The sequence below is a fragment of the Leuciscus leuciscus genome (assembly GCF_965113295.1).
Source record: "Leuciscus leuciscus genome assembly, chromosome: 21".
Classification (NCBI taxonomy): domain Eukaryota; kingdom Metazoa; phylum Chordata; class Actinopteri; order Cypriniformes; family Leuciscidae; genus Leuciscus; species Leuciscus leuciscus.
This window is the reverse complement of record NC_138745.1, coordinates 7,030,899-7,050,786: the sequence shown is the minus strand read 5'-3', so window position 1 is coordinate 7,050,786 and position 19,888 is coordinate 7,030,899. Positions and strand designations below refer to the sequence as shown.

General features: G+C 36.9%; 2 protein-coding genes and 1 long non-coding RNA gene across 3 annotated transcripts in view; 2 read left to right on the top strand and 1 right to left on the bottom strand.

The window, feature by feature from the left end:
* itga3b (integrin, alpha 3b) overlaps nucleotides 1–7,196 on the top strand; it is a 48,285-nt gene extending 41,089 nt beyond the window's left edge. The window contains exons 20-26 of the mRNA XM_082151489.1: nucleotides 1,536–1,712; nucleotides 1,796–1,903; nucleotides 1,992–2,105; nucleotides 2,189–2,287; nucleotides 3,664–3,789; nucleotides 5,314–5,472; nucleotides 7,056–7,196. Coding sequence (XP_082007615.1) covers nucleotides 1,536–1,712; nucleotides 1,796–1,903; nucleotides 1,992–2,105; nucleotides 2,189–2,287; nucleotides 3,664–3,789; nucleotides 5,314–5,424 — 735 coding nt within the window. The 3' untranslated portion in view covers nucleotides 5,425–5,472; nucleotides 7,056–7,196. The remainder of the gene's footprint in view (nucleotides 1–1,535; nucleotides 1,713–1,795; nucleotides 1,904–1,991; nucleotides 2,106–2,188; nucleotides 2,288–3,663; nucleotides 3,790–5,313; nucleotides 5,473–7,055) is intronic.
* Nucleotides 7,197–9,652: 2,456 nt separating this feature from the next.
* ace (angiotensin I converting enzyme (peptidyl-dipeptidase A) 1) overlaps nucleotides 9,653–19,888 on the bottom strand; it is a 32,617-nt gene continuing 22,381 nt past the window's right edge. The window contains exons 17-25 of the mRNA XM_082151482.1: nucleotides 19,583–19,774; nucleotides 17,914–18,011; nucleotides 17,148–17,320; nucleotides 16,011–16,234; nucleotides 15,787–15,931; nucleotides 14,253–14,351; nucleotides 14,034–14,156; nucleotides 13,755–13,942; nucleotides 9,653–10,127 (exon numbers count right to left, since the gene is read on the bottom strand). Coding sequence (XP_082007608.1) covers nucleotides 9,931–10,127; nucleotides 13,755–13,942; nucleotides 14,034–14,156; nucleotides 14,253–14,351; nucleotides 15,787–15,931; nucleotides 16,011–16,234; nucleotides 17,148–17,320; nucleotides 17,914–18,011; nucleotides 19,583–19,774 — 1,439 coding nt within the window. The 3' untranslated portion in view covers nucleotides 9,653–9,930. The remainder of the gene's footprint in view (nucleotides 10,128–13,754; nucleotides 13,943–14,033; nucleotides 14,157–14,252; nucleotides 14,352–15,786; nucleotides 15,932–16,010; nucleotides 16,235–17,147; nucleotides 17,321–17,913; nucleotides 18,012–19,582; nucleotides 19,775–19,888) is intronic.
* LOC309485006 lies at nucleotides 10,135–13,721 on the top strand. Its single transcript, XR_014201018.1, has 2 exons — nucleotides 10,135–11,018; nucleotides 11,494–13,721. It is a non-coding gene; the product is annotated as an uncharacterized lncRNA (long non-coding RNA).

The following is a 19,888-nucleotide window of genomic DNA, read 5'->3' as shown; positions in this document are numbered from 1 at the left end:
GTCATGCAAGCCCAAATTCTGGGGGGGGCACAATCTGAGATGTTGCAATTGTTTTCTGACGGGTGATATGGATCATGTTAGGAGGGGTCAGGGGGTTTCTCCCCCTGAATTTTTTTTAATTCTGGCTGCTAAACATACCATTTCAATGCAGTTTGGGAGGGACAGAAATACCTTAACGGAGCTAGCAGCAACCCTCCTCTATCTGAGGACTAAGTTAAAGTATCTATTTTGTAAGTTTATGTAAAAGACAGGTTGATGAAAGAACTGCAAGCTCAAATTCAAAAGCTTTTGAAGTCTACTTCATTAAAGCATGTTTACACACACACTTACTGTACACTTAGGCCTACTACACATGATTTTAAAAACAGTACCATTGCAGTTTTTATGTTATGATCATTGGTATGTGACCTAAGAACGATCTTACATTAAAGGTACATAAAGGTGCTGAGGTCTGACTTTGTGGTGTTCTGAAATTAAGTTATTTTAATATTAATATGTGATGAAGGACTTTGAAAGAAGTTTGACAGATTTCAGTGCTGAATAAGGTTAACACTACCCCGTTTATTTGAAAATGGTTAATATTTGACAGAAATGTAAAAAAGTAATCAAAACCGATCAGATAACGTTACTATGGCTTTGTATGGCAGTAACGTTAGCCAACTAGTTTACGGTTAGACTAGGCTAGCTATCGATAACGTTACACTGACACAACTTAAGTTAATGCTCTGAATTCGCAGCTAATATCAAATCCATAACTTTTTGATCAAGTTAAAATTTCCAGGTCAACCACAAATAATCCCACTACCTTTTAATATCATCCGATAACTAATTCAATGCCGATTTGTTGCTTTGCCCACTTACCACTTCAAGACCATCTGTAAAACATTGCCAGCTCAACGTGCGAGACGAGTGAGTTGCTTGAACATACACAGCAAAGATTCTAGAGCGCTACGCTCTAAAAATGAAAAAAAAATTGAAAATTGAAAACATTTTCAAGGAGGAAAAATCTGAGGGGGCACGTGCCCCCTTTCACTTTGAATGGGCATGACGCCACTGCACTTGCCTGACGGCTCGTGCTACTGCTAACCCAGACGTCGAGGTCACTTCCGTGATTTGGTAAAAACACGTAAAAGTCCTGACAGAAAGTGATGCATTCTTTTTGGCATTTTCCCCGAGTGTTTGGCTCGGGGTCATGGTGCAAAGGACCCTAGGTTGATTTTACTCCAAACCATCCCTTTAAAAATTAACATTCTGTCATAATTTACTCACCCTAATGTCGTTCCAAACCTTTATGAGTTTCTTTCTTCTACGAAACACAAAATAAGATAATTTAAGGAATCTGTTTTTGTCCATACAATAGCAGTCAATGCTCACCAGAACTGTTTGATTACCAACATTCTTCAGAATATGTACTTTTGTGTGACATGAGGGTGAGTGAATGATAATGTAAGTTGTGAGTGAACTATCCTCTTACGCTCCCTTTAATTAGCTCAAATGTAAAAACACTAAAAAAGTTATTTGTGTTCACATTCCAGGTGAAAGTGCTGGGAGAACCTCTGGGAAATTTGGGAACTCTGATGATTGACTTTAAATGGCCATTTGAGGTAATCAATGGGAAATGGCTGCTGTATCTCACAGAGATAGTGATCAAAGGAGAGACGGAGTCCCGCTGTGTCCCACCAGGGAAGATTGTCAACCATCTCAACCTCACAGTGAGTCTGAGGAAATGGATACAGCAGCCCACAGTTACTCGTCTTCAATTTCATTCACTCCATTTGGTTGTCATCTCTTCCAGTTGTCAGATCGAGGTACTAAACGATCTAAGAGAGAGGCGGGCTCTGCGTATCCCCATGCAGAAGCTTCTGTTAAAGTCCTGGCACTTCGTAAAGTGCCCCATTTGCTGGTGAGGCAGACGTTTGCCCTCTGAGGAGTGATTTTCATAGTGTCCCACCAGTTATTTCATCATCCTAATGTCTTTTATCTCTGTTCAGGAGTGTTCAAAGCAGACGGCCCACTGTCTGACCTTCTCCTGCCCGCTGCACAACATGTCGACTCAGGCGGAGATCAGAGTCAGGTCACGCGTGTGGAACGGCACCTTGCTGGAGGTTTGTACAGTAGCTGTTTATCAAGTACTCTTTGTCGTGGTGCTCACTAAATGGCTCCTGGAATCTTTGTGGTTTTCTTGCAGGATTACGCCAATGCCTTGCGAGTGGAGGTAAAGGGGCAGGCCACGTTGAGACTGCTAGCAGACAAACCGGCCATCAAAATGGACAACCAGACCAGAGAGGTCAGAGCTGTTAACTTTAGAGTTCACACAATAATGAATGATTTACTTACCCTCGTGACGTTTCATAGTTCATAACCTCCATGGACTGTCAAGCTCCAAAAAAAGAACTGTGAAAGCATTATAGTAGTATATATAAATATATATATATACATACACACACACACATATATATATATATATATATATATATATATATAATATGAATAAATAATATGATTAAAATAAATAAATAAATAAATAAAAAATAGCAATTTATTAATATATTAAATCGATTCAAATAATTAAACGTAAATAAAATAAAAATGTTATTCAAATATAAAATAAATAAACAAACAAATAATACATTTAACAGTACATTACTATAATTAGTAGAGAAATATATAATAATGTAACTTAATAGAAACTCATTTTAGATTTAGACCCTAAAATTTACATAAACCCCGCCCCCGGGAAAGCGATTTATAGATTATCATGACAGAATATGCTAATCAATGACTAGAAGATAACTACACATCAGCAACATAAATTCATCAACTAACCATTCAGAAACGTCCTGTTGCATTCTACATGTTGTCACTTCTTCTTGAGTCTCTCCATTATTGTCTGACTCCGGTTTGAACATACACATTGACATTTTCAGTGCATGTCTGTGTGAGGTAAAAGGAAACAATCTGTTGAAGCTCCGCCCTCTGTGCCGGGAGCAGCAGCTCATTTGCATTTAAAGGGACAGACACAAAACGAGGCGTTTTTGCTCACCCTCAAAAAGTGACAATTTTAACTTGCTATATAAAACATCTGTGGGGTATTTTGAGCTAAAACTTCACATACACACATCAAAAGATGGGGACATCAAAGACTTATTTTACATCTTGTGAAAAGGGCAATATACCACCCATTTAAACATTTTGTAATATACTGTACAATTCAAATTGACTTGTTTAAAAGACAATTAAAGTGTAACTTTGCTGATTTTCAAAGCGTAGGATATGTAAATGAACAATGTTTACTCATTCTCCATGTTACCTGGAACGAAAAATTCACGTTCATTTGTCAGCAAAATCCCACCAGATGACGCAAAACGCGTGAATACTACAGATCGCATTGTTCAGCCCACGGACAGTTTGATTAACAGAGGGTTATTAACCAAACAGTTATTCTAAGAGTAGGGTTATCACTGGAAATTGTGCTTTTTTGTGGTCAATATAAACTCTGAATCCTCTTTTCTTTCTTTTTTTTTCATGGAATGACATGAGAGTGAATAAATGATGACTGAATGTTAATGTTTGGATTTACTGATCCTTTAAAATATTCACAGTGTAACTCCTAATGACATGGCTAAAGGCTCATCTATTTTGAATGTCCTTTTGTCTCTGTAGTTTTCAGTAAACATTGACCCGGTGCTGGGAGAGGAGATGCCATATGAAGTTCCTCTCTGGATCATCATTGTTGCAGCGGTTGCAGGGATACTGTTATTAGGCATCATCAGTCTCATTCTGTGGAAGGTATTTGTGCACTTATATTTGGTCAACATTCCCTCAAAATCAAATAAGGAATGTAAAAAAAATAAATTGCCCATCATTTAGAATGATCAGAAATCCAGGTCAAAACTGGGCTGGGAAGTATTATGTTATATACTTGAGATGAGAAATGTGATACAGACTAGACAGATCTCATCTGGTCCATCGGAGTTGATGTCAGTGTTGGGGGTACGTTACAAGTAACGTGAGTTTCGTATTCAGAATACTTTTTTTTTTTTCAAGTAATGGATTACTTTTAAATTTACAGCAAACTTTCTGAATTACTTTTTTAAATAAGTAACACAAGCTACATCGTTTTTCTGACTGACAGCTCTCCTGTCTCCATATTGAGAGAAGTGCAGAGGCGTTGTGTGCGCCGTGTTAACATGACGGTAATTGTAGTTCTTGACTAAATGTGAGCAGGCATTTACGCATCTCTCTTGCACAAAAACAGATTCAGTAAAAACAGTGAAATGCAATCTCAGAAAATTACACAAACCTGCAATAATTAAATATGGTAAATTATACAATTATACTTTATGTATTTAATATCACTTTATTAACTAATGTCTTTGCTGCTGACCTTTGATGATCAAATTCAGCCATACCAATAAGCAAACTTTAGTTAAACATCGCATTGACTTTATCTAAACATTGAACTTTCTTCTCCTGCGTCCTATTCTTCTGCAATCCAGAACAGCAGCACAGCTGAAAGGTTTGTTTGAGCTGCGCCCTCTTCTCTACAGGCGTGAAGTTGCATTTTTATGATTCATTTCACTTTTGGTGTGAAAGTGCCTTTACATTTGCCAAAAATATAACATAACACATAACTAAGTTACTTTTTTAAGGAATAATGCAATATATATATATATATACACTACTATTCAAATGTTTGGGGTCGGATTTATTTATTTAATTTAAAAAAGTAAACTATGAGTAATATCATTACTCCAGTCTTCAGTGTCACATGATCCTTCAGAAATCATTCTAATATGATGATTTGCTGATCAAGAAACATTTCTTATTATTATCAATGTTGAAAACAGTTGTGCTTCTTCATATGTTTGTGGAAACCCTGATGCATTTTTTCCAGGATTATTTAATAGAAAGTTCAAAAGAACAACTTTTGTAACATTGTTAAAGTTTTTGCTGTCAATTCTATCAATTTAAAAAAGGAAAAAAAGTATTAATTTCTTTAAAACAAAAAAAAAAACATACCAACAACAAACTTTTGAACTATAGTGTATACCATTACATAAAATTACCTAAGCATGAAATAAAATGTTGATCATACTATCCACTTTTAAGCATTTTTCTAAAACATTTATCTATAAACCATAACTTAACCAAGGATGGTTAATAGACCCATATGACAGGACAGATTTAAACCTTGGCTTGCAGTCCATGAAATTAAATTTTACTGCACACCCTTGATGTGAAATGTCACCGCATCTTGTTATTTAAATTAGTAATACATGTCCCGCCTTGGGCTCCGCCCCTCCTCCACAGTGTGGTTTCTTCCGACGGGCCAGCAGGAGGGAGATGTATGAGGCCAAATCCCAGAAAGCAGAAATAAAGATCCAGCCCTCTGAGACAGAGAGGCTGACGGAGGAAAACTGAGCCTGCGGGGCCCGTGGGCCGCTATGGCAGCACCGTTAGGGCCCTTCGGTAAAGCAGAGCCAGGATCTCTCCCTGGTTAACATACGCTTTTTCTGACTCTTCACTTTTGAAGCCTGTCACTCACATTCTAACTCCGTAATCCCTTCACTGCCAGAGTCAGATAACAATCTCCTCTTTTCTTATTCTGTCCTGCTCAGTAAACTAACCCTAAATATTCCCACGTAAAATGGACCTCAAATGGGAATCTCAATGCAATTTTTTTTTTCCATTAATGAAATTTTACGTTTCAGTACATTCTTTTTTCCACTGTAATCTGCCCACTTTTTCAGCAGCTTGGGTTCCAAAAGTATTTTTTCCATTCATTTTTTCCATAGGAATTGTAGTCTTCGTTATAAGCAATGAACCAAACCAGCCCGCTACAAGATGAATCATAACACTACAAACTTTGATTTGAAGCAAAAAAGTATTTGAAAATCTGACAAATGCAAAATTACAAGACTGTGTACTTAATGGCTTTAATGATGAAAAGAACTACAATCCCATGAAGCTTTGCGAACAGCATAATCAAATTAAAAAGTATTTGAGAGCATAGGGAAACTGACTCGATTGTGGCATCCGTAGTGCTTCATGGGAGTGGGCGGAGCTAAAAAGCTATTTAGGCGAGTTTTGCTTTTTTCCGACTCTTGATTGGTAGAATTTTCTATACAGCATCATGGGTAATGTAGTTTTTCACCACATATTTTGCTGTTAAACAATTATTTTAAAAATAAGTTGAAATAATGCAGGCTGACACTTCAGCAGAAGCAAATACCATTGATTAACAACCTCGTAGCTCACAGTATGTCTGTCTTTAAAGTTTTATCCTTAAAGATAAATTTCCCTATGTAGAAAATGAATGGAGTTTTTACTTCCGGGACCTTACTGTTTCATTCTATTGAAGCAAAAAGATTCTGTTTTTTTCCCCCTATGATCTTTAATCATGTTTATGCATTTATACAGTGTTACATATTCACCCCAAAGCTAATATTTTGTCATCATTTACTAACCACATATTATTTATTTTCTTCTGTGAAGCACAAAATGAGATGCACAATTTCCAAACTGCTATTTTTTTTAATCAAGGAAAGTGGATTTTTACTGCAAAGCTCCAAAAATGACAACAACAACAACAAAAAAACATTTAAAAAAGTATGATAAATATGACTAATGTCATTTGTGCTTGCATTCAATTAAAATTTGATGCCAGACAACTTTTCTTGTGTCACGTGAACAATCATGGCGCGGCAAATTTGAACAAAGCAAATGAGAAACGAAGCAGTGAAATCAAGTTTTTCAGTGAATAACAGTTTAAATTTTGATCTGTTTCTCACAAATTTATCAAATGGCTTCACAAGATCTGAAAGATAGTGCACTTGTCATATGGATTACTTTTATTTGTATTGCTTTTGTGACGTTTTTCAGAGCTTTGCAGCATAAATCACTGTCTACTTTCATGAAAAACACCTAAAAAAAATAGGTTAGAATGAGGATGAGTAAATGAGAACATTTTAATTTGGGGGTCATTATATTAAGAAGCATATCTGTTACTCTTACCTGAAATATTTCTTTGATTCTCTGTCTGTCTTGCGCAGTGTGGTTTCTTCAAGAGGGCTGTTTACTACAGGATAATGCCAAAGTACCACGGTGTGAAAATACGCAAAGAGGAACGCTATAACTTGGCCTTTCAGCCCGAGCAAGAACTGAGCAAGAAACTCTGGGTCACCAACTGGACAGAAATGCATGAATATTACTACTGACCTCTTCACCTCTCTCCGTCCAGAGCCAGGGGAGCGTGACGATTGGAGGATGTATTTTATTAACCCCGGACAACTCAACAGACACTGGACACGGGCGTTTGGAGCCATCATTCACACGCAGTGAGCTATTGAGGAGATGTTTTGAAATGTTTGTTGGTCTGTGTGCAATATCATGTTTTGTAGACCATTAAACCACTTTCAGCAAAGCCAGGTTTTCGGCATTGTCTGGGACATCTCTAACCTAGTAATGATGAATTGATTTATTTGACTATTTTTCAATCTTCATGAACATGTAAATATGTGTTGGTTTCAAGCATGTGCTTTATTGCTTTTTTAATTTCATTCCACTATAATAGTTTTTTTTAATTTTTTTTTTATGTAATCAAGGTGATATACTAACGTTCCCCCTTATGTTGAGGTCAGAAGATGTCTGCTATAGTTTACCAGCCAAAGCAGTGGGTCATTTTTACTTGACATGTCCATAACTGATCTGAGAGCTGTTCTCATAAAATAGCACTGAGGAAATAGACACGATATCCAGTTCTGCTGAATTCAATTGCATTTTTTTTTATGCTTGTCTATTTTTCCAGCTACTTCCTCCCATGGAGAAAGACTCTTAAAAACAAAGGTTCTTTATTGGCATCAGTGGTTCCACGAAGAACCTTTAACATCCACTGAAGCTTTCCAGCGCACAAAAGGTTTTTTAAAGTGGGGAAAAGGTTCTTCAGATTATTAAAATGAAATTTAAATGAAATTTTTTAAAAAGAACAAAACTTATCTTTTAAGAACCGTTCACTGAAAGCTTCTTTGGGGAACCAAAAATGGTTCTTCTATGGCATCGCTGTAAAAAAAAAAACCTCCTTTTGGAACCTTTATTTTTAAGACTACAATGTCTAAGTGTGTAAAATGTTTGCTCAAATCATTATGTTCCTGTCAGAATTAGTTGGGTGAATCTCAAACGAAGAAAAAAAACCTCAAATATATTTCAGTCATGACAACTCTTGGAGTGTATTATTTAACCAACATTGGTTGATGTTCCCTTTTGAACATTCTGTTGACTATAAGTAACTTTACAACTACATGTCAACTAACTCTCATTAGACTGTCTGTTTAATATCTGCTAACAATTTATTGTGATGGTCCACAAAAAGTAACTTTGCAAGTACATCAACTTATTCTAATTAACCCTACCAGTTATACTCTTCTAACACACTTAGTAGACATGTAGGTATGACGTTACTTATACTCTACAAAGTGAAACCCCAGCATTTATTGGCATGGGGCATGGAAAGTACATATGCTTGATTTTGGAAGACGAGATCTGCTACGCTGATGCTGAGCAAGAACAAGAATTGTACAGATCTCTATAAGTGGTGCTGGGGAGGAGGAAGGGTAAACAGAAGTTTTCATTATCATGCAGCAGGGCGATCACAGGCTAAGGTACGAAATACTGTTTATGTGAATGAGGATGGATGTCTGGTCAGCGTTAGAGGAACCAATCAGCGCTCATTTAGAGTTTCACGACTGAAATGTGTTTATGTATATATATATATATATATATAATTTAGGATATTTAGTTTTTGCATCAGTTTATGACAGTTAAGCACAATTCAATTCTGATTACTGCAATGCAGAAGAAAAAAAACATATTCCTATCATATGAGCAAAAATCCAAACTGACATGTAATTGTTCAATAGTCCTGCCCTAAACTCCACTTATTGTTTGAGCCAATGTTTAGTTTTTGTTGATTCTGTGGTGTAATATAGCTAGAAATTGTGGTCAGTCATTTAGTTCTTGTTTATTCATTTAGTTAAGACGTCCAGTTAAATATGTTTTTGTTAATAATTAAGAATATCTTTGTCTCTACTGTGTCAAATTGTATTGTGTTGACCCTTTTTTGCAGAGGAACAACTACAAGAGAACTACTGCGATTACAAGTGAAGAATGTAGATTTATGCTTGAACAAATGCTATATTTCTATCAAATATGTACTGCTACTGCCAAGCCACATGGATTGCAGGTTTCATTTTAAAAACATCTCAGATCAGTCCACTCTCAATGATGAGTACATATTGTATAAGATGATAAAAGATTATTTATGGTGAAGTGGAGTAAGTTTCATAATCAGAGGGTGGATTTGAGTGCATTGTCAGAGAGAAGCGCATATTGTTTAGTTGTTATTGGAAAGAGTTGGAAACTAGAGCAGATTTAGTAAACCACTATACTTACTTCATTACATTCTGAGCAAACAAAATGACACAGTGCTTGTATACCTCAGACCTGAGAAAATATACTGTATGTCCACACAGAAAAAAAGACATATTTAAAGGCGTTTTTAATATATTGTACTGATATTAAAATGTTTTTAAAAACTGAAGGCTGCTGTTTTAATGAAATGTTCTTGCGCTCAGACAATAAGCAAAGCCAGAACGTCTGTATTATTCTTTATTTTCTATAAAGGTTTACCAGTAGAATCAATCAGAAATGTACACAGTTAAGACAATACAAATAATTGAAAACAGCAGTGAAACATTGAATTGTTTTTTTGTTTTTTTACAAATAAATTACAAGTCACTTTTCATTGCATAGTCAAACAAATTTGACCAAAAATAATAAATATACATTACATTCAAAAAGAGGTGAATCTTGTCAAAAAAAATTAATGACTGCAAATGGTAAGAATAGAATAGATTCCTTTTTTGAATCATTTTACTTGAGCTCCATCTGAGACATTGATTTGTCCTGTAAGCGTTTAGTCTTCCTGTATCTGTAGACGAAGACGACGATGCCGAGCAGGAAGACGATGCTGAGAACCAGCAGGATCCATTGACCCGCTGCAGCGCCTGCCTCATCCACACTCAATCCCAGGAAGCTGACTGCTTTCGGCTTCTCTTCCAACACGGAAACTAACAGGTGAGAAGTGTGGGAGCATTCTGTTAGTTAAAAAGTGCCATGGTCTGCAATTTTGGTATGCAGTAATGACATTGTTTACCTTGGAGAAAAAGTTGTAAAAACCCATATTACTTTAGTATTATTGAGATACTGCTATAGTTTTTATTCATTTTTGAATCCGTTTTTTTTTTTTTATAGTGTCCATGTTCTTTTTAATAATAATTAAAAAAAAGATATATAATTATGTCTATATATGTTATTTTAGTTCGTCAAGTTAAACTAAATGAAAATTAGAATGTCAAGTTAAACTAAATGAAAATTAGAAATGTTGATGACGTTAGCTAGTAGTCAGGTAACAATTAAGATTTTTTTTGAAAATAAAGGTATTATTTCTTAATTAAAATTCTTAAATATTATTACTAACATCAAATGATTTTAAAATCTTAAAAATGTATGATAATTCTGAGTTTCTGTCACTGAGAAATCTTCTCATTTCCATCATAGCTATAAAAAATAAAAAACTGCACAACAAGGGTGACGCCATTACGTTCGTTTTGTCATCTTACTTCCGGCTGAAAGGACCTACGCTATTTTCTAGACGTAAACGGTAAAATATGTCAAGTATTATATGCTCAGTTAGGGGCTGCCATAACAATTGGATTAAGAGGATAGAAAAATTTAACCAACGGTGTTACGAACATTGTGTTACGAATGTTGTCGCGATCTTTCCCACCACCACCTAAAGTGGCCACCCAAGCGCTCTTATGTGTGTTCGTACCATTTTATGGACGGGAAGCCGACTGACGAACACCCTTAGTAAAGGCTCGGCTACGATGTTCTGGTAAAAAAAATAAAAATAATAAAAAAAAAGTCCCGCCGTGTGCTGAACAGGTTGTCAGATTCAGGTAAGCTAACTTACCTAACTTGTTAGCCTAACGTTAGATTCGTGAAGTCCGTTCTATGAATACATTTAAGATTAGTAACGAGCCGTTAACAAAATACAACGAATCTTGCATGATTACCATTGACCACCTATACATGTCATATTTCTTATATTTCGTTTACTTTGTGATATGGACCTAAGGGTCTGAAATAAAGAATGAATATTAACGATAGTACAATATATTATGGTACATTACAGTCTTACAATAGCTCACATTATCCCTGTAAGGAGGCCAGCTAGCTACATCTCTCATTCAGATATTGATATTGACCTACGTAGAGTTAGGAGATTGTGTGTAGCCTCTATACTGTCTCGTTTTTAATGCATCTCTCTTTTTCACACTGTTCTAAGTATGAGTGCCATCATAAATTAATTCTCATGATCTATTTTAAGTAGCCTACTATGTAAAAATGTTTATGGTTATATTATTTCCTTAGATCATTGATGAGCGTCAGTGTTGCAGTGGACAACTGTGAGGATGATCACAGCCACATGCCCCAGACAATGGGAGGATCCATCTGTCTCTGACCACAACTACTCTTCAAAATCTCAACTCAACCTGAAGCCACCTACATCTGAAATGGGAACACAATGCGTTGAGCCAGTGCCATAGTTAGTACATAACTCTGCTGAGAAACGACCACCTTTGTCAGCTCTACACAGGGTCGACATTGGATGCATTCCATTCAGTTGCCGAGCACCTTACCAGTTCATACACCAGCAGCTTTCAGCTACCCACTTGGGATCAGCTCCTGATTACTCTGATGAATCTTCATCTTAATTTATTGCAGGGTGATCTTGCTGAAAGGTTTGGTGTTTCTCAGTCCATTGTAAGCAAGGTGATTTCGCGTTGGCTTGACATCATGGAGGAGAAGTGTTTCAGAGAGCCATTTCCAAACACAACATGTAGGGCTGCACAATATATCAAAATATCGCAAATGTATATATCGCAATATCCATAACTTTTTTAGTTGTAATAAGATTCAGTATATATATTTAATTCATACAGTGAAAACTAAGCAGTGTTTTATTTTTACATTTGATTATTCAGTTTCTGTTGTTAAATGAACCTAATGTAGGATAACCTGAACCCCTAAACCCTGTGGTTTACACTGATGTTAAAATAACACTTCTTATACTACAGTAAAACACTGCTTTTCACTTTCACAAGTTGAAGGGATGTTTTCTTGTCACAAAAAGAATGTCAAACATGTATGTAGGTTATATAATTTTAAATCTAATTTAAGTTAATTTTATACACTTTAAGCATTATCGTATCGCTTATCGAATATCGCATTGTTTAATGAGTTATCGCATATCGCATTTTTCTTCAATATCGTGCACTTAATAACTTCGTCCAAGCGATGAAGATGAAGTAATGGCAGACAGAGGCTTCACCATTACCGATCTCCTCTATGAAAGGAAGGTGAAACTTGTCCTTCCTATAAACCTTTACAATGTGCCCAGACAATACCTGTTATGAAGTTATTTTTTATAAACCTTTACAGTGTGAGCAGATGTTACCTGTCAGTCATTTATTATTAAACCATATAATGTGAGCTCTGTAGATTCCCCTTAAAACTTAAATTAATTAAGTCTTCTAGTTAGAAGGAATAAGTCACGTCAAGTTTACAAATGAATACCATCTTGGTTTATTACTTATGAAATTTAAATGGTGAAATGTATCTACATGAAGGTCAGTAGAAGGTGTCTCTAGCTTCCTGAAAACATCAAACACTTCTTACAACTGATTTTATACAACTTATTTAATCATTTATATTTAACCAATTACCTAATCTATCCTTAACCCTAAATATTCTCATTCCTTCTTATTTACAAATAATTTTTCACTGCTGCTCCATCAACTCCTTCTGACAGGACGAAGTAGTTAAATATGTCCCCATAGCTTACCTCTGGCCACGTTAACAATGACGATGGATGAGACAATGTGAGACCAACTTTTCTCCGTGCTCCCAATTTAAAACATTTACGGTATTAACGTTATTTGTCATTTTGCTCAAGTTTTGGCTAACTATAAACAATCTTCTAACTACTGAACTAGCTACCGGATGTGCCGTGCCAGTTTAGCGGAAGTCGGATGACAAAATGCAGAAGCGCGAAGTATTCAAAGTGGGCGGGGCGGAAAAAGGTGAATACTTTACAGAATTCAGTGATTCTTAAATTGTACATATACACCAGTTAACTAAAAAATCAGATCCTCATGAAGAGCTTATGAAAGGCAGCTTTTTAGAAATGTATTTTATAGAAAGGAAGTTAAGACGCATGGGTAGGGAACTAGTCCAAACTAGAGGAATTTTGGCAAAATTTCACTTTTTAGAACTCAGAAATATTTAAATATATTTAAAAAGCTCAATAAACACACATTTCAAAAAATGATAACTACTGAAAAATAAAAAATAAATTATGATTTTTTTATTGTTATAATCAGAAAAGAAATTTTCTCCATTGGAAGAATCACCTAAATCCAGTGATTTGAAATTGTGTTGGAGCTTGGGAAGTTGTTGTTGGGATTGGTTAACTCACATCTGATGATCAAGAAATAAATACAATTTTATTCTGTTCCAAAACATTTGGCTCAAATTCATTCCAGTTTCCCAGCGGAAGCACATTTATTTTTCAATAAAACATTTCAGTGGTAAACCAACTTTGGATGTTGATTCATGAACTCCATGCTTACTTTTGTATGGTGCCCAGTCGTACTCTGGCCATCCCAGGACGTCCCCGTTCTTTTTGTTCTCCTCCTCCAGCCAGTCGATGAGCGGTTGGAAATACTCCATCAGAGGCTGGACTGACATTTTGGGCTGGCCAGTAATCAAAGTCATGGCTTCAGGCCAGGGTTTACTGAAGCCCATCTTCATCACATCACTGAGACAAAAATGACAAAAAAAACTTTCATTACTCGTAGTGCTTGTAAAAACTGTAAACAGTCTCAGTTTGTCATCAGTGATTCACTGACCCCAGGAGTTTCCCTGCTTCTTTGGACTGGTAGATGTCACAGTTGTGGAGCGGTGCTGGCTGACCGGCGGCATCACACAGGGCCTTGTGGAACTGGAACTGGATTACAAAACTCACAAAGTACCTATTGGAGCCAAACCAAATTATAGTCAATCCAAAGGCTGTTGTGTAACATTATAGATAATTTCACATTGATGATTTATTGTATTGTTATCTATACCTGACATAGGGCACATTAGCTGGGATGTGGAACTTTGCACCAGGGTCGAAGTCGTCCTCAGTGCGAGGTACAGGTGGACACAGTCCCTGGTACTTCATTCTGTTACAATAAAATACAAAAATCAGCTCTGGTAAAAACTTTACATATTGCACAATTTACACGTTAATATAACTGAAAGAAAACAACAATGTTTAGATATAAATCAATGCATCGATCAAATGATTACCTAGTTCTGGCATGAAACTCTAGATGGCGCACGCTGATAGGTCTAAAACTCATTTTGTAGCGATCATGTCATTATCTATATAGCACAGCTGATTGGATGTAGTTGCATCAGCGGCCAATGAGCTTCAGCTCAACATTCAAACAAAAAACAGTAGTGTTGCTAGAAGTCTGCAGCTCGCTTTCAGAACACATCAACATCTACTGCCAATACACTGCACTGCAAAAAAATATATTTTAATTCTGTAGCAAAAATTTTCACAAATCTTTTGTCAATTCAGCTAAGGTTCTGACGCTGACACTGCGCCGCTGGGAACCGAACAATAGCGCTAACGAGCGTCAGCGTGAAGCTCAAAAACGCACTGTGAAAGATGTAGAGGAGCCGAAGCCTGCTGCCGTTTGCATATGAGGTTTAGAAGGGGACTGAGGCGATCACAAATTCGTGTACAAGTAGAGAAAGGGTCTAGTGAAGCCCCTGGTACCGGCAACATGTCAGAAGTGCCAGTACGCAAGATGAAGCGAGGGCATGTACCAGCCCAATTCGAGCACTGGGTGGGTTTAACTTTAAGGGCACATTCATTTATTTCCAACGGCAATGTTTTATTAGCTATGCTAAATGTGTGTGGTTGATTTAGATGCTTGTGTGTCCAAGTCACCATTAAAGAACAATCAATACAGTTAAACTAAGCGTCATCTCATTCTTTGGATTACTACTGCACAGTCTAGTGACAGCAGCATTTGTCGGCCACATACATCATCAAGGTTGCCTCATTTCATAAAAACAACTATTATAAAACTGACTGTTATTCCTCATGAGGCGAAAATTATTGTAATTTCTGTCTTACTTTAAAACGTAATGGTTACTGTTCTGAAATGAGGCAAACTCAATGACATAGGGCGCACCCTTTCGAAATGAGACACAGCATATGAAATGCTGGTGAATTGAGTCTCAGAGCAACTCTGGAGATGAAGTTCATTTGTTCATGTCCTCAAATAGTGAGACGGCAGAAACAAAAAACACCACAAGCGTCACGTGTGTTTGAGTATGCGCAGAAGATCAAACGGTGCTGCTCATTCACACAGAGACACACAGAACATGTAGACTTCCTGTTTAAATAGTCTTTTTGCGGTTTAACATTCACAGACACTAGTCTATATTGTGATTTGAGTGTACAGCCATACATTTGATTGATTCATCCAAATTTGACAAATTCCGAGACTTTCCACATTCTACATTAAGACTGGAGTCTGCATCACGGAAATCATAGGGCCCTACTACCCCTTTAACGTAGTGGATTAGAAGAATGGTCACCTCAGGTTCCACCACTCTTTGTTGTACTCTGAGCTTGAGGTCCTTCCATCAAATACTTTCCACCTCCACTGGTCCATCAGGTAGCCGAAAGGCAGGAAGGCAATCTTATCCAAGGCAATGCTCATCAGGAAGTTGATGGTGCTCTCTACAGACCAGTAAAAAACACTTAGAGTTTGGATTTGCATTTAACGTGTGTTTTGTTGCAAGCTTCATTGCGGATGTACCTTTATTTTCCTCCACCTTGTCCAGCAGGCCAATGCTCTTAAGATGTTTAGGTGTGGAGACTGACAGGGCCAATACGTCACCAATGGCCTCGTGGAATCCAGGGTTGGCGCCGTCACGGAAAGAGATGGGTTGATCTTTATACTGCAGGAAGTACTGAACATGGCCCATCTCATGGTGCACAGTGATGAGGTCATCCATGGTCACCACCGTGCACTGCTTGATCCTAGAGATGGTAAGAGGATGAGGAAAAGGTTGACAGTGAGGTCCACAAAATAACACAATGGGAAGGAAAAGGCTAAAAAGCTGTTGTTTCAGATGTCATTTCAGCTCCAACATCCTCCCCTTATGAAATGAATAACAGGAGTAGGTGAAATTGTGGTTTATTTGGCCTGGCAGACAACTTAGGACACTGTGAAATATAGGCTTTTTCTAAAAACTAGCCAGATTTGTTGTTGTTCACTGCCTATAGGCAGCATAGTGACTGAATCAAGACAAAACCACACACTGTACTGTACATAGAAACTTTATACATTAGACAAATAACGCTCCACATCCGAAGCGCATGAGAGAATTCCATTTTAACTCGCAATTGATTCCAGTTGAGTTTGTTCCTAAGCTAATAACACGACGCTTGAGAAAAAGAAGTGCACTTTAACATACTTGATTTAAAGTACACATTCACTACAATTAAGCACCTCTTTTTCTTCAAGGGGATCTAGTAAGCATTGTATATGTAATCCATTTGAAATATATTGAACAATTTTCACCATCTTCGGTGATATTTGTGATGTTATTGAAACTAACTTCATCAAAAAATCTTATTGGTTTATATGTGGTACCACAGCTTTTGTTATTGAATATATCTCACCTCTCCTGCACTCTTGTAAAGGTACAAAAAAGGTACAAAAGCTATTACTGGGGCGGTACCCTTTCAAAAGGTAGGCCTACACCTTTGTACCAAATGTGCATATTAGTACCTTAAAGGTACATATGTATTGGTACCAAAAGTGTACATATTAGTACCTAAATGGTACCATAGGACTACCGTCCCAGTGACAGCTTTTGTGCCATTTTTTTTCTGAGAGTGTGCCACCATGCCTGAGTATGACCATCTTGCTGCGATATGAGGCATGTACCTGAAGTCTTTGCGGTTGTAGAAGTCCCAAGCAGAGGCATGGCACACCACTTCACGGCCATCAGTTGGCTTTTCCAGCATGGACTTGTCCCAAAACTCAGGAGGCATGGATAGAAGACCCAGAGAAGTGAAGAACTTTTCCGATTCCTCAAACATCCGCTTGGCGTTCCAACCCTGAAGAAACAAAGAGCAGTTTACTAGATGGAAACCAAAGTTTAATATAGATTTATATGCCATTGCACAGTACATCTTTACTAAAAGATTCTTAACCAAAAAAAGCTTCAGGGTTATTTATGTCTTTTGCATTAAGTTGAGGAAATTATCATCATCAACATCAATCGACTGCGAACAGGGTAGGTTGACAGTCGGTCACTAATTTTCTCCATTCCTTATGAAAATTAGTGACCAACTGTCATCCTACCTTGTTTGCAGCCGATTGATGATGATGATGATGATTTCCTGAGGAAATATAATTTTAAATTCTCAAATATTTAATTTAACTGAAATTTTGTATGCACAAGGAGGCATGAAATATGTCTATCATGCCTATTTGCACTCCATGTAAACAAGATGCTATTTGTTGCTATTTAAACTTGGTGCAAACAGTTTCTACCACTATTTGCCCTCAGTGTAAACAACATCTACCTTCTTTAACTCTTAATAAATAGCCGCTGCATTCAGAGAATGACACACATGGAACTTTTTCCAAGAGTTCAGACTGTTATCTGGGAATAGATTAAAGAATGTGTTTTCAGTTTTTATCTTACTTGGGCAATCATGGCTGGAGTAGCATCCACTTGTGTGGCATCAGGGAACGGAATGGCAAGGTCCATGATCCCAGACCATGTTTGGGCCCACATGTTTCCTGAGAAAAAACAAGCAGAGAAAAATCTCAGCCAACTGAACGGCAGGACGTGAGAGATGGTGTAATATCTCTGATCACTGGCACTGGAGGAAACCACTGGGATTGGAATTCCAAGCCATTTAATCTCCAGTCATGTGGAAGTGGAACCATTACATACACACAAACACAAGTACACACAATTTCCCACACGTGCATACCTAATATGTACAGACACACTCACACAGTCACGCTTGATGAATTTGAATGCACATTAAATCCTGTCGATTCTTTTGGAATTGCCGCAAACAACTACAGAATATCAATGTAAACACTCAACAACTAAAAAAAAAGATGGCAATCCGCAAAATACTTTTTAGCAGAAACAGTGTAGATTTCAGCAACTTTAGCCTTTGTTTTGGTCTTACTGAATACTTTTCTGTGTTTAGCCACTTCTGTGAAAGAAAGCTTTGGTTTAAAGAATTAGGGCTGGAGGACTAGAATTGATTCGAAAATGACTTCTGAAGTGCTGAATTTGAATTGAGGTTGCAAGAATTCAGATTTGGTTTAAAGTAAAGTAAGTAACCTCTCAAAAAACCCTCTCTGTCATCATTCACAAACTCTCATGTCATTCAAAAACTACACAATTTTGTTAATCTGTAACACAAAGGAAAAAAAGTTACCAGAAAGCTGCTGTTTTTCATAATGAAAGTGAATGCCGACTACAACTGTCAAGCAAGCTGTTCTATTCTGTTCTACTTTTATATGGATGATGGTGCAACAACAATACACCAAGAATGCTTTAGTCTTCTAATCTAAATGAAGCCAAAAAAAAATTAGTTCGACACATTAATAGTTAGTTACTGTACATCAATGGGGAATAAATAGACATAATTAGTCTGAATCAATAATGTAATAATTTGTGTTTTGTTCAACACAGTCGTGGCAGTTTGTGACTACCCTTTTGGTGAATTGGTGGCTAATTCGTATGTTTTCGTATGATCTGCTATGCACCAGTGACAGTTATGTTTAGTTATGCTTACTTTTTTCATGCTTAATTTTTCAAATCCTTATCTTGAGGTAGTTGACATTCAGTACGATCTATATCTTTCATTTTGAATATATACAAATTTTATTTACGTCTTTTAGTTTGTCAAGAGATTTAAAGTGCCATGTGCGTGCGTGCTCTAGTACGCAAGAAGGAGCCTATTATTGAATCTGGAAATAAAGCAAAAAAACTGAAAAATTATAGTTAGTCCTCAGATGCCATAGTAAAAAAACTGGCATTGATTCGACTGATTAATTAAAAGAAGTTACTACCCCAACGTGACAACAGTAACCAACGTGGTTCAACGAAGCATTTGAGTAAACTGTCGTGACTAGCTAGTAGATTTCTTCAACAATGCATCGTTCTATGGTAGTTAAGCAGCGAGTTTCATCATTGTATGGAAAACCCTGATATTACTGGGCCAGAGAGTTTAGATAACATGTAACATTTTACATATTGTTATAACACTTTCCAACCAAAGCATATTGGAATAAAGTACAAATAAATAATGTACAAATCACATTAATGTGAATAGTTCATCTCTCACCGAGCAAATGAGCTGGAATTGGTCCTTTAAGGTTGATGCGTTCTGGTCCATATTTCTTGTACAGTGCCCTGCGCACATAAGCATGAACGTTGAGGTAGAGCGGTTCTAGATCCTTCCACAAGGCCTCCAGATCCTGTTCAAAGGTGGGGGTCTCATACAGGGAACGCCAGAATGCCCCATTATCAGTGTGACCTGATAATGGACAAACAATCAACATTAGAACATCACTGAAAGATCTCTTGAACTATTCTTATTGGGAGTCAGTCAGTGTGTCAAGTGGCAGCTGGCAGCCTGGAAAACCAAATC